The sequence below is a fragment of the Leguminivora glycinivorella genome, chromosome 22 (assembly GCF_023078275.1).
Source record: "Leguminivora glycinivorella isolate SPB_JAAS2020 chromosome 22, LegGlyc_1.1, whole genome shotgun sequence".
Lineage (NCBI taxonomy): Eukaryota > Metazoa > Arthropoda > Insecta > Lepidoptera > Tortricidae > Leguminivora > Leguminivora glycinivorella.
The window spans coordinates 5804567-5826047 of NC_062992.1; the positions used below are offsets into that span (position 1 = coordinate 5804567).

The window sequence follows — 21481 nt, forward strand, 5'->3', positions numbered from 1 at the left end:
AAAAAATATTTATTAACAGAATTATAAAAACCTAAAACTTACACATTTTCTCCAGCATTTTAAAATAACAATATTTAATATCAAAATCCATGTCGTACCAATAGTTGACAGCTATGCACCCATGGCTCTGTGTTACGTGGTGGAACCAAAGGCTGGGCAGGTATAAGCAGTCGCCTTTGTCTAGACGTATCCTATATTTGTGGGCCTTCTTAAATTGGGGGTATTTTGAGTAATTTGGCTGCTTAGGGTCTGAAATAAGTAAGTAAATATTGATTATTGTTAAGTTTCTGTTTGATCCAATGGTTGACTGGTAGAGAATGCCTTAACCCTTCGTCTGTTTGTGTCAAAAAATTGTCATAAAATAATAACTTTGATATAATTTTTTAAAGTCCATTGCCTTATGTTAGGATCCTTATCAAACACAGACGAAGGGTTAAGGCAATATTACATTTATGCGTATTACATTTTGCTATGCTAATATTACATTTATGCGTATTACATTGTGGTATCTATGATATCTATCTAGTGTGCTGTTATACGTAACCCCAACAGTAGGTACCTACGTAATGTATCTACATTCATTGTCATCCTTAGGCCTGATTTAGACGGCGTGCGAACTCGCATGCGATTTTAGGTACATTGCTGGCTGTTGAGGTTGCATACAAGTCAGCACGGCCATCAAATACCGCAATGTATTAAAACTCGTATGCGAGTTCTCGCACCGTCTAAATGGGCCCTTAACGGGCACTGAGGCAAGTCTGTAGGGTGTATAGTATGAACTTAGATATACTTGCCTACACAAATCCAAGGCAGGCCAGTTTCATCATCATCTTTAACCGGCTCTATTTCCCAGTGATCACTATACTTGAACTCAGCTCTAGGGTAACGGTGGTAAGGTACTAGAGGTAAGTCCGTAGGGGGTATGAGGATGAACTCTTTGTAACCATCTATCACGCAGTAGATATTCTCGTATGGGTCTTTGTGCACTAAAAGTTGAAAAACGCAAGTTTTAATGAGATATGATTATGATACAAAATTTAGCGATATAAATAGCAGGGTAAAATGTAGATTTTGTCAAAAATCCGTACAATAATCCCTACCTAAGGAACAGAACATGCTCCCCTCATCTGTATTCCCGGGCGAATACAATCTGGGTGTATTTAAGTCAAGAGTAAATAGGCTATTACTGAACCAGTGAGCTACAACCTCGGCATTGTCGTCACTTTCCATCAGGTGCGACTAAGGCCAATGGCCAGTTTATAATAAAAAAAAAGTGTGTATCTCAATCCTATGAATTATCAAAAGTACAAAATGTTTTTAGTAATTTTTGCATCTCTTTCAGTCATGAATTTTTCCATCACCTTTTGCACAGTCCAATTATCTTCAAGCGCTTGAATTATTTCGTATTATAGAGTACCTCTTCGGCATTAACATATTGGCCCCTTATTCATAAATGCTTACTGAAGTTAACAAGCCACTAATAATCGCCTGTCCCATTCAGACATATTGGTATGATGGAAAGGGACAAACGGACATGGACAGACAAGTTTTGTCGGCTTGTCAACTTTAGTAAAACAACATGAATATAGATCTTACTTGACGTGACAGCCCTGTCGTCTCCCATCCAAAAATTGACAGCGTCCGGTGACTTATTGAATGCCTCACTGGCAAATGGTATTTCTGGTTTTACATCACATAATAGCTCTTTGAAATCTTCCGTTAGATTGGAATTTTGTTTCTGTATGTATGGTATGTAGTTTTCTCTGTAAAAAAACATGTATGGATGGAACTTATTATGGTGACAAGCATGAAAGCTACTTTTTCTACATATAATTTTTACTATTTTAGTTAACAAAATATTTAGAAAAAATATACCACACTTCTAAAGGTTTTTGGCAATGTTTTTTTAACAGCAACATTGTCAGTAAAAAGAAGGCATATTTAAAAAAAATGGTAATTCTGCATGATTGTCTAATTTGGGTGTGTTCCATTTACTTACATTATTCATTTATATTACCATACTCACAGAGCCAATATGTCATTTGATATTTGCCAGTCACTTTTCTGTGAAGGAAAACATCGTAAGGAAACCGGACTAATTGCAATAAGGCTCTGGTGTTTCGGGTGTCCATGGGCGGCGGTGATCGCTTACCATCAGGCGACCTGTCTGCTCGTTTGCCTCCTATCCCATATAAAAAAAAAAAAAAAGGCCTAGTTACCCTTTGGGTTGGAAGGTCAGATGGCAGTCACTTCCGTAAAACTAGTGGGATTAATTAGTGGGGTAAATTAGTTGGGATTAGTTGTCACAGCGGCCCCAGGCTCCCATGAGCCGCGGCAAATGCCGGGATAACGCAAGGATGATGATGATGATGACTCACAGAGCCAATACCTATACCTTTTTTTTTTGTATTACTAAAGATCATTAAATGCAAATATTTTCTTCAGATACTTTTTCACATACCTTTTCTGCTCCAAGCAATCTAAAAACTCTGTCATTGTCATCTCCGCTTCATATGGCATGACAAAATATTCCTTCCCCTCATCATTGACGGTGATGCCATCCGCAAGACCATTGGGGGTGACTGCTACCGTCACCTTTTTATCTGGTATTGTTTTTCTGTACAATAAATTAAACAAATAAGTTGATTTTCATACAACTTGGGAAACGAAAAAGTTTGAAGTTACATTTCCGTAAAATTTACATAAGTAAGGCAAAATTTACATAAGTAAGGGCCGGTTGCATCAAACTGTCTGTCACCGTTAAAGCATTCGTTACATTTTATTGTGTGGGAAGTTCCATAGACGTCTGCTGCGTGACGATGATGTGTCTGTCAAATGTGGTTGATGCAACTGGCCCTAAGGCATTCATTGTTACGTTCTAATTTAGATCTTAACATAGATTGTGTAATATGTTTACCAAAAACATTTTCAACCCTTAGTGCGTTTTCACATTATCTGATCTGATGTCAGACTGACTGATATCCCATAGATTTAAGGCGCCATCTTTGTTTTTGCCTTTGAAATCCTTTCGACATCAGATATTGGATCGGACAATGTGAAAACGCACTTATTCTTAAGATTTGGACATCTTCTAAAAAATTAAGTTTGGACATCATTTGGGTATTGGAGAAATTTGTCATCCGATCCTCCCAATTATGTAAAAACACATCCTATCATTCCACCCCATTGATTTTTAAAAAGCCGGCCACCATGGGCCACCATTAGCGTAACATTTCTTTAGCATAGTGTTTAAAATTGGTTACCTAAAATAGTCAGCATTCCACTTATTTGTAGCCGGCCAGGAATCACAGGCTCCTCTGATGATAACTGGTATGTTCTTTGATACAGCCAGCCGCCACCATGAGCCGGCCACCATGGGCCACCATTAGCGTAACATTTCTTTAGCATAGTGTTTAAAATTGGTTACCTAAAATAGTCAGCATTCCACTTATTTGTAGCCGGCCAGGAATCACAGGCTCCTCTGATGATAACTGGTATGTTCTTTGATACATATTCCCTGAAGAACTCTAGTGGCTCTAATGCCCGTGTTTCAGAGAGACCCTCACCCAAATATAAATCTAAAATATAAAGAAATGTTACCATAATCATCTACATATAAAACCATATATGTCAAATATACTAATTGTTACCTGATGATTCCTCGTGCAGGACATTAAGAGCATCAGTAATAATACTACTCATCTTGCCTTTTATACATAATAACTTTTATTTATTTAACATGTAAACATAACCTAAAAACTGCGTTGAAAAAATTGACAGGAGATTGACAGTTCTTTTTTTAATCGGAACTAGTTTGGATTCTTGTAAATTAATTTTATTGTTGTATAAATAAAAAACACTATAAAACCATTAAAAAATCCAATTACATTAAGTAGTAACTTAATAACTTAATTTTTGAATGAGTAGTAGAAATTATTAAATATATTTCATAGGCATGGGTTTCTTCAAAATTCCCTTAATGGGTTGTTCATACGAGTCAGAAAAAAATTCTTTTCTTTTCGGTGCTTCACTCGGAGGAGCTATAGTTTCGCTAGGGGATAGTAGTGTCCTGTTCCATAGATTGCGTGGCATGAAGTTGCTGGTAGCGTCGAGCACAGTCACTAAAACACATAAATATCATATTTTACTTTGATACAGTAAGGTTTTGTAAAGTATGTCTACTTTTCTATCAGAAATAAGTAAAACTAACCATTAGATTTCCGGTTCGTTTCTGTTTCCGATATAGTGATAGCGCTACGAGCTCGGGGTCCCGGTAACATATTAAGCTCCATGAATTCGTCCGCACCTTGTTGTGTCATACTAATTTTATTCTTTTCATGCATTTGACGTAGTCGCAGGGCTTTATCAAAACTTCGGAGGAAAGTTTTCGACGTGGTGTGCAAAACCACAGAATCTAAGACTCCTGAAAATAAGATTAAATTATTGGTAAACTAGCGACCCGCCTCGGCTTCGCACGGGTACTATACCTACATGTAAACCTTCCTCTACAATCACTCTATCTATTAAAAAAAACCGCATCAAAATCCGTTGCGTAGTTTTAAAGATTTAAGCATACATAGGGACATAGGGACAGAAAAAGTGACTTTGTTTTATACTATGTAGTGATGATGTAATAAGTAGCTGAGATGACCTATTGTGTGAGGAGCACTTACGTAATTGTGAACATCTTGCTATAATTGTTTCTTTATATCGATGCCTTTTGGTCATTGGATTGCCTAAGAAATTCACATCTACTAGTGATACCAACGTGCAAAGGCCATCCGCAACTTCCTGAAAGTTTATAAAAAAAAATGTTTTGATGGTAAATTTCTTCTATAAAATATCCCAAAAATCCCCTTTTAAAAGTGATTAGCTATATTCTATAATATAAGTTTAAGTGCATAATATTTTAAGACAATATATCACTCACGGTAAAATCGTCTAAGTTATTCTTCTTGGCAATGAGGACTTCCAATCGGCGAAGTGGTTTAGCCCATAAAACATCTGTTAGCTTGTTCTCTGACACATTCAAAATACGTAGCGATGACTTTAAAGGAAAGAATATTATTAGTTAACTTCAAAAAAATGCGCGTTATCGCGGTAACCGAAGACAGTAATAATCTTTTTATGCTTATTTAATTAGGTAATTGTATACCTATAATAAGAATTAACGCGCTTACCCCTATGGCTAACATAGTTCTGGGATCAAAGCACAGCCCGTCTGAGCAGCTAATATCTTGCTTCTCAATATGCAGCTCTTCCAAATACTTCAGTGTTTCCAAATTCTCAACCACACTAATTCTGTTATGGCTCAAATATAACTTCTTTAATCTGTGAAGTTTTTCGAGGCCCTGGATCTTGTTTATTTGATTCCATTGAAGGTGTAGATGAGTTAAATTGTATAAAAGATCTAGATTTTCAATCGACGTTATCTGATTGCTGTGGTAGTAAGCATATACAATATGTGTTGGATTTTTTGGTTTGGGCTGCAAACAAATAAATTATGTTATTTTATGTACCTTGCATGAGTAAAGGAGCTACAATACGCCTGATAAATTTCTGTATTACAGATCAGACATCATTTGGTAAATAAGAAGCGCCAATACTCAATAGTAAAGGTTACTCTCAACAATACATTAATAAAATACTTACTGTATATTTAAAACGAAACGATTTTATGACTTACAATTTCAGTCAGGGATTTCTCGTGCAAAAAAAGATGTGTCACCCTTTTTTGAGTGTCTTGCTTTTTACGAAGAATTTTTCTCGCTTGTTTTCGAAGTTCTTCTTCATTTCGCTTTAATTCTGTTAATTTAGATTTCCGACTTCCTTTTAACATTTTGTATAATTGAAATATCTTAGAAGTGTAAACATAAATAAGAGAATCCTATCAATCGATTGTTTGAAAATAGCGCTGTTTCCATGGTAATTTTGGTATTGCCACCGTCAAAAAAGTATTTTACAATAATATCAGTCTACTCTATTAATACTGGAATCCGAAGTTGACATAGCTGTCAATCCTTAAAAAAAAAGCAATTGTTTGATTGGCGTTTGCTTTGCATTTTCATCATTTTCGTAATTTACGGTACTTAATATACTTACAGTACACGTTTGAAAGTTAAAACAGCGTTGAAATTATCACAAATAGACGTGTTACATTCGTAACCAGGTAACATAACCTAGAAAACCAAGCCGTGTGAAAATGGGTGAAAGATACAACATCCACAGTCAACTCGAGCATCTTCAAAGTAAATACATCGGTACCGGACACGCTGACACCACGAAGTACGAATGGTTAACGAACCAGCACCGAGATTCGTGCTGCAGTTACATGGGGCATCCAGATTTGCTGAGCTACTTCGCTATTGTGGAAAACGAGTCTAAGGCTCGCGTGAAGTTCAATTTGATGGAGAAGATGTTGCAGCCGTGTGGGCCGCCACCAGAAAAGCCTGAAGATTAATTCTAAGTGTCTGAGCTATTCTTTAAAATTTGTTCAGATACTCTCTTGATTTAGAATGATTTATTTAGTAATAATTTTTAGCATAAAAACAAGCACATTTACCCTTTCAGTGCTATCATCATAGCCATGTTGGAAATAATCCACTATGCATTGAAAATAGGTAGTTGGCTCTAAATGTAGCTAGGAATTATATACTAAGTCTATTTGCGAGCAAGTTTGTCGGTTTATACATGCAAAGACATACTGTGTCAGTTCAGTTTATTCATATAAAATATATAAGCAAATCTCGTCTACTAAACACTATCACATTTCACTTCCTATTCTATAATATTGTGATTGTCACACCCAAATTAGTAATTTTATCTCAACAATGTGAAAATTTACTGATGTAGCCAACTTACATGGAAATAATGAACAGTTCTGAAGAAACAGCTCTTAATTAAATCTTATCATAAGTATTCTTAAGGATATTTGTAATAAAACAAAGTCTAAACTTCATCCAGCGTTTAATAATGATTTCCACTCCTCCATCTTAACATTCAACGATACTTCCCTCTTCTTAGCCTCCTCTTTTAGAACCGCCTGTTGTTTCAAACGGTTCACCACATTTACAACAAGAACCTTCTGTATATTCGGAACAATTCTATCACACTCTTTTTCTAAAACCTCCATGGCATTTGTCGTACATTCTACATCCATAGAGCCCGTTAATCTGAAGTCCGATATCTGTTTCAACCCTGATAACATTGACATGGTCACATTTCCGTGGTTAGTATTGTTCCCTGGACTCATTATGGCCACATGTTCTTCAGCCTCAGTGGGATCAATAAATGTCTTGTCTCCAATGACAGCTAAGGAGCAAGCAGTGATTATATCGTACATAGGGACAGCAGCGTCTCCTAATGCTAGGCCTGCGGCGTTGATGGCTGCAGCTAGACAGGCTCCGTCATGTTCCAAAATGTAGACAAAAACATCAATCTGTAAGAAAAACAATACATTAACATTAACACATTCAAGGACAGCAGTGGCGCCATCTGTCACAGGCCAAATGACTGTGCGTATGCTATAGCATACATGTCCATGAATGTGTTAACTACATTATGACAGATTTCTCAAGACACAGTAATAAGGCTGATTCACATATAGAGCTGTCTCAAGCTAAATCTCAAACAAATTGGTTGGTACAAACCTAAGCTATCCCCAAGGATAATTAATGTTTGGTAGCAATGCTGTGAGTGGATCTTCCTAAATACCTAGACTACTTTCATCATCATCATCATCATGTCAGCCCTTTATTGCCCACTGCTGAGCATAGGCCTACTGATGTGCCCACGGAAAGTTTCCAAAACTCTGAAATTTTCACATAGGAAAGCTTCGGAAACTTTCCATATTCTGTACGGACAATTGTATGGATGGAACATTTCCATTTCATAACTTTAAATTCCCTTTATTCTTCATGAAAGTTTCATGAATTTTTCAAGAAATTTAAGATTTTTTTTGGAAAGTTTCCGCGACATCATTACATAGGTCTCTCTTCTAGTACACCATGTGTCCCGGTCCTGAGCTAGTCTCATCCAGTTGACTACTTTCATTACCTGGTAATTAGGAAACAAATGCCTGCAGACTGCAGGTTCCAGTGCCTGTCTCAGAGCTACAGACAATGCCTTTTCTTCGGTGTCTGGCGCGTGCGGTCGGCGTTCGCGGGGACACGAGAATGGAGCAAACTTCACTTCACAATACAGTTGCCCCAGTTGGCTGTTGAAAATAATGAATTTGTAATGAAACTTAACTAACCACAAAATTAAAATTTTGAAAAAACCCCTTAACATAGTGAACCTATTTTCATGAAACATAGCTAAGAACACTCCCAACTAATACAGGTTTCAAACAAAAAAAAAAAACAAATCTAAATCGGTTCATCCGTCCGGAAGCTACGATGCTACAGGCAGACAGACACGTCAAACACCCCGTCGTTTTTCGTCCGGGGTTAAAAAATAAGTAATACACTGCATCAGAAAATTATACAAATGTAAGCATATTCAATAATGTGAGCTACGAAATCGATAGCTCATTTGAATTCAATAAAAAACAAACCTAAATTCGTTTTGATGTGGTATTTCTCTTGGATCAAAAACGGAACACACAACTTTAGTTTTCTTCAATTCTACATACGCCGACCCCTTTGCTTGAGACACCATATCTGTTCTCGCAACTGAAACAAAACTTGGCAATTAGTTTAACACTTTTTCAAAGAATTTCAACTCATTCACAATAGTAAACACGTACAAAACATACACATGCTTCGGGCTTCGGATAGAGCGCGCCCATCTTTCCGTGAGCCTTTTTCGTTTATTAAATCTTTATGCAGTTCGTCGTAGGTTTTTAAATAGTCTTTTGTGAAACGTTTGTAGGATACACTATCTTCTGGGCCGTTAAATCTACGGTAATCGAGAGGCATTTTGATTTATTTTAGGGGTTATAGTGTAATTTGTTGACTTGTGACCATCCGTCACTTTGAAGCATTGAAGATGAAGCGTTTTGTTATTGCTAGAATCAGAACCTGGACGTTTAGTTTTCTTAAATTGTTCATGCTCAGTAAATTAAACGATATAATTAACAACTAGCAAATAATAATGAACTTTTTAGATTTCATGCATTTTAGTAGATATTGTCACAAAAAATATCTAATATAACTAAATTCGACATTGTTTTATTACGTTTCTGTGGAGTTGCCTTGAAAACTTGAAATCAACTTGAAATGGACCTTGCCAAGTGCCAACATCAACATCTAAACGAATCTATCTGTCATGTCAATTTAGGAAACGCGATGTGTTCCTGAAAATGTGTGTTTTCGTGTGATATCCAGTTATTACTTTTATATTAATAATCACGTAATGTGACAATAGTATAATCGTTTTAGATATATAGTTTTATTGATCTAACAAGAGATCTGAATAGTGGTTAGACTAGATAAGGTAAGCTGGCAATCGCCACATTCACGAACTACCGGTGACGTTTCAACGATTTTATTGAAAAAAATGTTACTTTCCTAATGAAAAACATGTGTTTAGCTCCTGTTAAGACTACTCCTAGTAATCTAGAACTTATAACTTAATAATTTAAGTCGCCTCATTTTACAAGGTGGACTCTTACATCTCCGTTTCATTATCATTCCTTGTATTGTATTTAATAATCTAATTGTATGCGACTTCGACTATTCTTTAGTTATTTGCCTTAACTTTTAATGAGTACTTTCTAAAATCTATATCCATCTAGTTACCAAAACTGTTTCTTCTAACAATTTAATAAAACATAGGGTTGCTGGCTTAAATACCTAATGATTTAAATAGGTATAGCATATTAAATGTTTTATGTATTATGTATGTCAATCGTTATCAAAGTACGTATTGAACATTGGTATGTGGTGTACATAATCTAAATTTATGATATGTAAGTCATTTTTAGCACCCTTTGTCAAAACTGAGTAACTATCTTCATAATAAAATTAATAATAATTAATTGAGGAAACTTCAGTCTTAAATTAATTACTGTTCATTTCGTGCTTAACTGTTGAATGGAATAGCAAGCACACACAAGGTAATAGTAGATTTATTTAATTGTAGTTCGTATAATTTTAATCAATTTATTTAAGCATAGTTCAAATAGGTACCTATGTTCTTGATACATGATCCTGGCGTAACCACTATCAGATGTGGCTTGGATGATTTATTTATTTATTTAATCTTTATTGTACACAAAGAAAGAAAAACTTATAGTACAACAAAAGGTGGACTTAATGCCAGGCTTAGGCAAAGCAGAGATTATTGTGGGTGGTGATATTACTAAAACTTTACATAGATGATGTGAAAATTATATAAATTATAGACAATCAAAGGAATCAGGCATTATTTTGCAGAAATCCATGATAGTCAAAATCTAGAAGATTATTTTGAAATCTGCAAATACAAACAGTCCAAATCTTTTTATTTTTTTTTATTGTACAAATTAAAAAGCTACAAGAAGTGTCTTCGGTTAATGCGATAGTTACTCATGAAATATAACTATGAAAACTATTAATCTGTTTCCATAGTTTTATTTCATAAGCTAAATAAAACAACACACAGCAAAAAAAGTGCCAAAAGTATGTTTACACAACTTTATTGCATATACCTTTAGGTTGTGTATACATAGTTTTGGCACTTATCTGTAAACTCATAAAGAAGACTTGTAGGATTATCTTGTGATTATCCGACTCATTTGTAAACAGAATGATAATCACATGCACATGGAAAGCAAACTCATGGACCTTAGGACACTATAGCAATAGCAAAAAACAATGGATCTACTTTATACTCAATACTTTTAGGTATTAAAAAAAAGTAACCAAATAATTTTTACATTTAGGTACAACTAGAGTTGTGCCGTACTCTAAATCATTCTCAGTTTACTATGGAGAATATGCTTGTGAGAGAATATTTCCCATACAAACACAAGAATATTCGCAGGAACGGCACAACTCTATGTACAACATTTGGTTAACCAACCAAATACAAAACTAAGGGGATCTCTATCTGTAACTGAGCTACTTGTTTTTAACTTCCTTATTTGTTGTATAATATTTTCATTTAGGTACTCTCAACTGGTTTAAGGGGCCATTTGAGGATAGATTTTGTTTTTACATATACCTAAAGATGCAGATTTTAGTGCAAAATATGTGGTTGTGATAAAATAACAAAGAGACAGACTCATAAGGTCATAAGTCTTTGTTTATATCTACAAGGATTTTTTTTCTTTGTTTCCTTAAGACGATACGGTAGGGGTCAATTCTCCATACAAACACTCTCGACTATTTCCTCCCTGGTTTTTGAAGATAGAGCACTGATTTTTTCAACACAGATTGTTACTATTTTTATTTGTGTCGGACCGTTTTGATTTTTTTGATATTCTGCTTTTTAAAGACTCTAGAGCCAATCAAAAATTTTCAAAAGTGTGATACTCAAGATTGGTAACAATTAACCAAAAAAGCTAAACGGTCCGACATAGATTATTTTATTGTTATTCAGATTCTCAAATTTCATTCCGATTGATTAAGTTTTGAAGGAGGAAAGAGTCGAGAGTGGAACCTCGATTTTAAAGATTTTTTGAAATATCTTTTGACTGAGTTGTTCTTAATGGACAATTTTTCTTCGATAAATCTAGTTAATAACACTTGTATATTTAACTAAAATTCCCAAGTTGAAAGGGGGGCTCCTTTCCATTTTAGCATTTTCGCTACCATATCCTCTTAAGAACACAATTGACTGTTGTATTTTAGTCAAAGAATAACCCATTAATCTAGAAGTCACCATCTAAAAGTAACAACTTTTTCATTATTAAAATGTTTTGATAACAGTGTTCAACATGGTGCGAAGACGGTCATACATTTTGGGCGCTATGGCGTTTGCGGTGATGTGGGCAGTGGCATCGGCCAGTGATGCACAAGGAGTATCTTCAACAGCTGCCACGGAGGTAAGATTTTTATCATACCATTTTTTAGGGTTCCATACCAAAAAGGTACAAAAGGAACCCTTATGGCGACTACGGTGGCTTTAAGTCCCTTTTACTTTGTACCGTAAACGGAGTGGGAATGCAGTTGCCGTTTTGTACATTGGAACTGTTTTGAATCTGAACCAAAGTTCATGAAATAAATAAACGTGGTGGGCAAAGTAAGGCGCGAAGAATCTTATCCTTCCCTCAAAATAGTGTGTCATATGTCATATGGCAAGTAAATAGTTATTTGTTATACAAGGGGGCAAAGTTGTATTTTAACGCCGAGTGTGAAATTGAAAAACGAGCAAGTAAAAGGACTCTATATTTGAACCACGAGCGAAGCGAGTGGTTCGAGAATAGAATCCTGAACTTGCGAGTTTTTTAACACACGAGAAGTAAAATACATTTGCACCCGAGTGTAACACAAAACTTTTCCCCTCACCATAAATGCGTTTATCACTGCTTCCAGTAGGTAGTTCCAAAGGTGGTAAATCATCTTTATTACTAGATTCATCTACTTTTATCAGTTTTATTTTAAAGCAGTTAATTTGACTTTATTCAAGGTCAAATTACTTTACCCACTAGTGGATAAAATGCGTTTTTACCCGCTGGTATTAAAGGACAAAACACGTGTTTCCGAGCTAGTGAGGGGAAAAATACATTATTATTCAATTATAGGCGAGCAGCTATTCAGCTCATGAGCCTATGTTACACAGTGTCTCATGAATCTCATGATTTATAGTTAGAAAAGTCATGTCACTATCTTATTATTTAAAAGCCACTTGTCTAGTCTGTTTTTAAACAACATTTTTGGTGTAAATCAGGCCCACCTCTAAAATCCCTTCAAATTTTGGCTCTCAATGGAAAAAAATTGCCCACCACTGAATTAGATTATATTAAAACACGTGTATACATAAAAGATCTTTTATAATTTTATACATATATACTCATGTCCATAACTATGGACAGCTCATGCAGTTTACAGCCGTGACATTGCTTATCAATGCATTTTAACTGTTTACGGTTTGAGTAATTGCAAGATTATCCACACGAGTCATTGCATTGATAAAGAGCTGAAATGTGGCATTTCCTAAGGTTTTACAGTATGCATAACATTTTTTTCACCATCCCAACTAGTAAAGGCTCTCCTTGCTATTCGAAAACAGATAGCAAAATTGCATTTTATCCACAAGAGTGCAAAGTAATTTCTGATGAAAAAGCTGGCTGGTAGAATTTACCTATAAATCATGATTTTGAATCATAAGTATTGAATAAATTGGTGGATTTGATTTAGTTTGATGTTTTATAGTCAGTATTTTATTGGTGTTGGTGTGGCGAACATTTTTGTGTTTCACTCGGTGGCAAAGTTTATTTAACCTTCATGCCTTGAAACCCTCGCAACGCAACGCTCAAGATTCCACTTTTTGAGCCACTTGCTACGCTGGCGGTTCAATATTGGAATCTTTCGCTTGCTCGGGTATCAATATTGGCACGTGCGGTTAAACAACTTTGCCCACTTGTAAAAAAAATAACTATAGTTTGGACACTAACCAATCTTTGTTATAATTGTTATAATCAATGTTTGTTTGGTTTTTTGCGTTCAGATAAGTTACTTACTTTTACCATATTTTGATGGAACCTAGACCTACTGTTATATAACTACACTAGATTTTTCCCGCGGCTTCGCCCGCGTACTAATCTAATCATGTTTTCTCACACAAACTTTGGACCTCCATTTCACCCCCTTAGGAGGTGAATTTTGAAAAATCTTTTCTTAGTGCTCCTCTATTGGCTACGTGCACGACAATTACGCCCACTACTATGTGAACTTGAAATGGAAAATGTCAAAAAATGACATGTAAATAAACATATATTTTAACGATTTTTCGTTAATTTTAAATAAATCGAATAACAAGACCTACTATTTCAAGTGTAATTTAGGTAGATCGATTATAAAGACATGGATATATAATAATAAAAATCAGTTTCCAAAGCATTACTCACGGTATAAACTTCCAACCCCAGACCACAGAAAGAGGCAATAAATTGGTGCATATAAGGAATCTTGAAGAACATAGGAGTAATGGTAGAAGTTCTACGAGCGAGTGATATGGTATTTGCTAAACCTCCGTCCCGTTAATGCCATATAAAACAAGTCTAAACGTAAGTACCTAGTATTGATTGATTTGATTGATTGATTGAACAATATTAGGTAAACAAAGCTTAATTATAATTTATTATAATGTTTTGTTTTGACATAACACTTACGTTTTCTTTTCACGGTAGTAGCTATCCATTTAGTTCTTTGATCCAATTTCCAGCAAAAGCCCCATTTTCCCGGAAAGCGCAAACCATGCCGCCCTAAATCGACCTGGCGTCGTTCGGTTCAGCAGGAGCTCAGGGTGCTAGACATGGGGTGGGAGGAGGTCACTCAAACTGCCCAAGACCGGAGTAAATGGAGAAATATGATTCGAGCCCTACACCCCAGCAGAGGGTAACAGGATGTAAAGAAGAAGAAGAAGAATTTCCAGTGTGCTCTAAGAAACGCATAGAACGTGCAACGACTATTGATGCCATTATTTGTGAGTGAGTTTAGTGAAACGTCCCACTTTGTCGGTTCTAGTTACGGAGCTACGGGCAGTTTAGTGAAATTTGGCAAAACCTACCGAAAATCGGTTTTCAATAAAAACTGATTAATAAAACTCTAATAAAGCTATTATTTTGATGCCGGTGCACAAATGTCAAATTTTAGTGCCGACCGCCCTACTTTGTCGGTTACATGTACCTACTAATTTACCTATCACTAAAGTCTAATTACGTGTAAGCGCACTCATGATCAATCTTATCTTTGTGTGCGTCATGTTTGTATACACTTACAGGTTATAATTAAAACACGTGAATTTCAAGAGCTACATAGATGCTAATTATAGGAGATAGTTCCTTATGAATGCCATAGATGGCGCTAGTGCTGGTGAACTTTTAATAGAGTTTTCAACTGCCAAAGGTTTTTATAAATGGCGCTAGTTTAACCCTTAATAGGGCTGGGGCCATATATTTACCACCATAGTTTAGACTTTATTTGTCAATTTGACAGAATTAAAATTTGACTAATTTCCGAAGTTCTTCTGCCCTATTAAGGGTTAAAACTAAAAATAAAACAATACAGGTAAGAAATAGCACACCAACGGGAGCTGTGCAAATCACGGGCAAATGCCTTTGCTCAGCACTAGGACACATAACACATAAGCCAGCTATTAAAAAAAAAAGCTTGTATGGTCTAATTAACGAATGGGATGGCTTTTATTTCCCCAAAGCGCTACATTTAGAATGCACCTTGTAGAATTGTTGCTCATTACATGAGGACGTAGTTACATACAACATCGATAGATGGCGCGAAAATAGAAACATTAATTTATGTAATAGGAAATTCTTTATGTATTTTAACTGTATTTTGAAGAAGAAGAATAAGAATAGTTTATTGTTAATTAGAAATTATTACAATAGGTACATTTATTTTGTCCTGTGGCCCCACACTAGGCTAAGCCTGTCACGTGGCAGCCAACATTAAATGAACATAAATGTTGTTATTCTAGTAACATCTTTGATCAAAATAAATTTTAAAGTGGAAAGTGTCTCACATCCAGAGGCCATGAGTTCAAGTCTCACCCAAGGCAGACATTTTCCACTTTTAAATTTATTCTAAGCCTAGTGGCATCGATTGCAGACGTGTCTGCTAATCAGAAGTTAAAAAATCTTTAATTAAATGTGTTAATTTAGTTTTTTTTTTTGGAAATCAAAGGCAATACAAATTTTACTTATATGGTTTTTGTTAACATAATCGCAAATTATCTCATATAATTCTCTAGATGCTTAAAACATTGTTGTATGAGGTTGAGCAACCATACATCTAATTACAAAATTCCATGATCCGTTAGGAAATCCCCGAGAACTTCTTTTTTCGAAACTTTGTAAAAGTATTAGCATAGACATATGTAACTCCGTATAGACGGATAAAGTCTAGGAAAGAAACGTACCTCGACCAAAGCCATAGACAAAAAGGTACGGTGGCGTAGATGGCGTTACACCTTTGGGGAACGCTCGACTAGATGGCTCCTAATATTATATATTTGACATTTTAACACATATCAAGCTAACAATATGGGCCAAATTGTCAAAACTGAGGTTCAAAAGTTTTAAGCTTGTGTCGAGAGATGGCAGTCTATGCACTGTGATTACACATTTTACTTTGACAGTAAGGCCCCATTTAGACGGTACGAGAACTCGCATACGAGTTTTATTACATTGCGGTATTTCATGGCTGTGCAAAATTAATCTAACCTCAACAGCCCGCAATGTAACTAAAATCGCATGCGAGTTCGCACGCCGTCTAAATCAGGCCTAACGCTCGATAATACTCAATCCTCTTTGGTATTAGGAAGGTAGAGGTAGGTATGGTAGGTATGTGTAATATCTAGATATATATAATACTTGTATGGATTAGCTGGCAACACCGGCCATGTAAACATTATACCAATCGAGGTCTCGCGATTTTATTTATCAAATAATTGTTTACTTACGAAGACGAACACTAGAAGTTTGGGTAAACAATCCTTTCTAACTTGCGCAAGATTGTGTACTGCGAACCTCCAAAATGAAGCACAAAATCACTAGCACGGACCCGGTGAGAACACTTTTTTATCCGTTACAAACTCAAAAATAATATCGAAGTACAAGTTGGTGGACGAAGCTGTTTCCTGATAGGCCAAGCAATGACAGCGTGCGTTGGCTGCCACAGACGCGATCACACTGTCAGTTCCAGAAAAATGTTGACAACGTAGGGTAGTCAACTAATTCGCGACACATTAAGCAGTTTAAAACAGTTCCTACCCGACATTTTGGTCGGTTGCTGAGTAACAGATGATGGTGTTATAGCTACTGAGAGACGAAATCCACTACGGGGTGTACATACTTCGAGACTACGAATTGTGCGAGTAATTGCTGCATCTGCTACGGCTGCACGGCTGGTTTTATTTATCTCGGCGAAATTAGATGGAGTTGTTTATACGGTTTAATGCTAAGTTATGTATTGCTAGTTAATTTAATAGTTATAGTTATAATTAAGCATATTGAATTATTTACACTATCATTTTAAAATGTTTTACAAGTTTATTTTGATTATTTAGTATATTTTTAATTTTTGTCGGCTGTTAGTGTGATTATTGATATATTTTTTTTGTTTGTTCAAAATATTTTATTATGTTTTGATATTTACTTAATTAGTTAACATGAGCAGCCCCACCAAAGCAACATGCCCTTACTGTCCGGGATCACCTAAGTTGTACGTGGTGCCTCGGGGACTTCATGTTCACATTACTAAAATGCACCGGGATGTGGCCAATCCTGATCCGGGAGCTAGTCCGAGCACTCCTAATTCAAACCTTGCTTTGCCACAGCCCGTTCCGACAATAACGGTTACGCCGACGGCTCCGGGACATAGCTTGGAGGTTTTGCCGTCCTTGAAATCGAGCGTACGCGTTTTGAGACATATCCCAAAGGGAGCGCGAAGTCTCGCTGCCGGTAAACTATGTGACGTGATAAACGAGGCGCTGCGTACAAATGAGACCGAAGATTGGTTAGCGTTACTTTCTTTTTCTTTTTCGGCTCTAAGGGTTCCGGAGAGTAGGTCTAACAAATCCCTTACAAGTCTTGTCAAGGAAAATATTGAAAATTCAGAGCTATTCCTGCCCGATGGCTGTGTAGGTCATAAGTCGAGCTCTAAATATCGCGCAATAGAGGCTAAAGTCTATGACGGCGATTTAAGAGGTGCGGTTCGTTTGCTTATGTCGGAATCATCATTGGCGCCTATAAATGAAGACACGTTAGGAGCAATGCGTGAAAAGCATCCGTCCCCTTCTAAACCACCGTCTTTCCCACCAGAGCCGGACCGACATAGTGTTCATTTGTCGGTAGCATCAGCTGAGGTGGCTAAGGCGTTGGGCTCATTCCATAACGGGTCCGCTTCGGGGTTAGATGGTCTGAGCCCGCAGCATCTTAAGGAACTGACGTCCTCATCCGCAGGCAGTAACGGGCCACGTTTGTTGGAATCATTAACCTGCTTGTGCAATTTCCTTCTAAAAGGGATGCTTAATTTACAGGTGACGCCTTATTTGGACGGAGCATCGTTGTGTGCCCTTTCCAAAAAAGATGGGGGTATAAGGCCGATCGCTGTGGGCAGTGTGATTCGGCGTCTTACAGCAAAGCTGGGATGTCAAGCAGTGAGAGACGTTATGTCACAATACTTACAGCCGCACCAGATCGGGTTTGGTACGACAAGGGGTTGCGAGGCGGCTATACATGCTACCAGGACTTTTGTTTTGGAACGCGATAACACGGACAGTGTCCTTGTCAAGGTAGATTTGAGAAACGCCTTTAATTGCCTTGACAGGGACGTTATGTTGCAGCAGGTCTTGGAGCGTGTGCCGTCTCTCTACCCCTTTTTGTATCAGTGTTATTCCGCCTCGTCTAACCTTTACCTAAAGGACGAATTGATTAGTTCTCAGGTTGGAGCACAACAAGGTGATCCTCTAGGTCCCCTGATTTTCTGCCTGGCTATACAGCAGACCATTGTTAAGCTCAAGTCTCCGCTTAACGCGTGGTATCTTGACGATGGTACTATCGGGGGTAAGCCGGGTGAAGTCATGGAGGACTTACAGCTATTGATACCAGCCTTGAAAAATGTGGGTTTAGAGGTGAACCCAACAAAGTGCGAGCTTTTCACGTGCGGGCCAGTGTCGAAATTTCATTTGGATAATTTGGAGTCTCTATTGCCTGGGATTAAAATGGTTGACAAGACGGGGTTATCATTATTGGGGGCGCCTATTTTTCTTGAGGGGGTCAGCGCGGCTTTACGGATGAAGAAGGATGCTCTCGTTAATGTTAGGGACCATTTGCTCAATTTGTCATCCCATGTCGCTTTGACGCTGTTACGGAACTGTTTTGCCACGCCTCGGATGACTTACATCCTCAGAACATCCCCAACGTGGAAATTTGTTAACGAGGCTAAGGAAATCGATCGTGAGCTCAGGGTGACTTTGGAGATGGTGTTGAACGTGGAACTGAGCAACACCCAGTGGGTTCAGGCTGCTCTTCCCATAAGATATGGGGGTCTAGGGATACGCGCGGTTGAGGGGTTGGGACTAGTTGCATTTCTTGCATCAGCTCACGGGGCTGCGGATCTTGTCGCTCGCATTTACCCTGAATATGGCGGCAATTTTCCAGTCTCGTACGTTTCTGATGCACTTGCACAGTGGTCGGACACAATCCCCTGCGGTAAGCGGCCTGACAACCCTGTTATCCAAAAACAGTGGGATGACATATTGAGCAAGCGGGTATATGATTCGCTGATGAGTGGTGCATCGGGCGTTGATCTGGCGCGCCTTAAAGCCCTCGAACGGGCTGAATCTGGGGCGTGGTTACATGCCTTGCCTTCGCCTCAGCTTGGTACGCTGTTAGATAATGATTCGTTACGAATTTCAGCGGCTCTTAGGCTGGGGGCAAGGGTGTGTGAGGCTCACCGTTGCCGCTGTGGAGTGATGGTTGAGGAAGATGGGCACCACGGCCTTAGTTGCCAAAGGTGTGCTGGGCGGTTCCCGAGGCATCACTCAATTAACGAGATCGTGCGTCGCGCGTTGGTCTCTGCCAATGTGCCTTGCGTCTTGGAGCCACCGGGGTTGAGTCGCACAGACGGCAAACGGCCAGACGGACTGACCTTGGTTCCGTGGCGAAGGGGGCGCTGTCTCGTGTGGGATGCAACTTGTGTCAGCACTTACGCTGCATCCCATTTGAGGCAGACTACAAGTTGTGCTGGCTCAGCGGCGGAGTCCGCGGCAAAGTCTAAGCACACAAAGTACTCCGCGTTGGAAACCGCTTATGACTTTGTGCCGGTGGCAATTGAGACAGCGGGGCCTTGGGGTTCAGAGGCTCGCTCCTTTTTCAGGGAATTAGGGCGTCGTTTGCGGGAGAGGGGCTGCGATCCTCGTTCTGAGTCGTATCTGGTCCAACAGGTCTCCATTGCAGTTCAGCGGGGAAATGCGGCGGGTATAATGGGGACGTTTGAGCCAGGTACGATCCAGGGAGGGTTATTTTAGATTTAGGTGTATGTTGTGTTCCTTTTTATATATATATTATATATATATATATATATATGTTAATAACCTACTTGACATGACATAGATACTATATTTGACGAAGCCTGTGCTGTGGATTTTTGTTTGTACTTATTATTTACTTTATTTTCTTATTTATTCAATAAAAATGTTTTTTATACTTGTATTCTCGCGGCAAAAAGTAGTTAAGTGTTAGCATTTTAATGTGTGACGAATTACATACAGAGACACAAAAAGATGAGCCACACGGTTTTGTCCCTCATTATCTGAACAAATAATGCAGGATATGACATCAGCCGTTACGAATATATGATAAAAACTCGAGATTGTCTAGTGCTTGCATACCTATAAAAATACCTTTTTTATAGCGACTGCTTAACCCTTTAACCGTTTGACATTTGTATCATTTTGAACTGTAATTCTTAATGTCTAGATGCGATTTTGTTTTATATATGATGGCAAGTATTTTGACGCTACCGATGAAGGTTTAAACATACTAAACTCACGCCTGTATAATATTATCTACAGGACTGATGTATAATGTTATCTATAGGTTCTGGGTACTCAGACAACATGGAAAAAACATCTATGAATACCTGTGCTCATCACAAAAATAAATAAACGGTGTAGGCAGAGTATAGAAAACAGTTAACCCATTCTTTGTGACATTTGTGACAGGCTTTATTACCTTTGAAATACTATAGGCATGAGCATACATATATATTAATATTTAATGGGTACATTTTATTGTGCTGACGTAAACCTTCATTTATTATAGAAGGTACTTCCCCGGCAAGGAAAACCGCATCACAAAATTATGTTTTTTTTTTTTATATACTACGTCGGTGGCAAACAAGCATACGGCCCGCCTGATGTAAAGCGGTCACCGTAACCTATGGACGCCTGCACCTCAAACAGTGTCACGAGCGCGTTGCCACCCTATTAGAAACTTGTACACTCCCTTTTGCTGTGTTAAGTACACAGCAAAAAGGAATGTACAAGTTCTAAGGAGGGTTCGGGTTGCCGACGACTCAAAGGACAATAGACGGAACAATGTGTATCTTTTCAATTATATACACCGTGTTTTTATTGAATTCCGTTAACTTTAAGGGAAGGTTCTTTAGATCAAATACATTAATTTATTTCTCTATGAAACTAGCGTCTTAACTCTTACAGTTACAGAGTTATTAAAAAAATAAAAATAATTACTGAACACGTGTGTGACAGCCTTTACCACTTCCTAATGTTATTTGTTTTGACATGTGCCGTCAATCACTTGACACTAACTTGAATGTTATCCTTAAGGGTCTCTCACACTGATTAATTC

The 21481-nt window shown here is 37.6% G+C and overlaps 4 protein-coding genes across 5 annotated transcripts in view; 2 read left to right on the forward strand and 2 right to left on the reverse strand.

The window, feature by feature from the left end:
* LOC125237662 (bifunctional peptidase and (3S)-lysyl hydroxylase JMJD7-like) lies at positions 1 to 3783 on the reverse strand. Of its 2 annotated transcripts, XM_048144796.1 has the most exons (7): positions 3651 to 3783; positions 3499 to 3578; positions 3264 to 3334; positions 2462 to 2617; positions 1597 to 1763; positions 795 to 986; positions 1 to 249 (listed from the first exon to the last, which is right to left on the reverse strand). In XM_048144796.1, the coding sequence occupies exons 1-7, from the start codon at positions 3700 to 3702 to the stop codon at positions 32 to 34; spliced, it is 936 nt and encodes a 311-aa protein (XP_048000753.1). In that variant the 5' UTR covers positions 3703 to 3783; the 3' UTR covers positions 1 to 31. The 2 variants fall into 2 exon arrangements, with proteins under 2 accessions (XP_048000753.1, XP_048000752.1); XM_048144795.1 differs by lacking the exon at positions 3264 to 3334 and having other exon boundaries at positions 3428 to 3578; positions 3651 to 3779.
* Positions 3784 to 8963, reverse strand: LOC125237668. Its single transcript, XM_048144803.1, is given in 9 exon segments — positions 3784 to 4121; positions 4211 to 4423; positions 4674 to 4791; positions 4931 to 5047; positions 5181 to 5267; positions 6944 to 7438; positions 8056 to 8215; positions 8555 to 8672; positions 8756 to 8963. Coding segments are annotated over 9 exon segments (1656 nt in total). The 5' UTR covers positions 8919 to 8963; the 3' UTR covers positions 3784 to 3936.
* LOC125237667 (splicing factor 3B subunit 5) lies at positions 6007 to 6958 on the forward strand. The gene has a single exon (XM_048144801.1). The coding sequence runs from the start codon at positions 6203 to 6205 to the stop codon at positions 6458 to 6460; it is 258 nt and encodes an 85-aa protein (XP_048000758.1). The 5' UTR covers positions 6007 to 6202; the 3' UTR covers positions 6461 to 6958.
* A 299-nt stretch (positions 8964 to 9262) lies between the features above and the next one.
* The window catches only part of LOC125237664 (transmembrane protein 165-like), a 63521-nt gene continuing 51302 nt past the window's right edge, over positions 9263 to 21481 (forward strand). The window contains exons 1-2 of the mRNA XM_048144799.1: positions 9263 to 9435; positions 11853 to 11968. Of these exons, the coding sequence (XP_048000756.1) occupies positions 11861 to 11968 (108 nt within the window). The 5' untranslated portion in view covers positions 9263 to 9435; positions 11853 to 11860. The remainder of the gene's footprint in view (positions 9436 to 11852; positions 11969 to 21481) is intronic.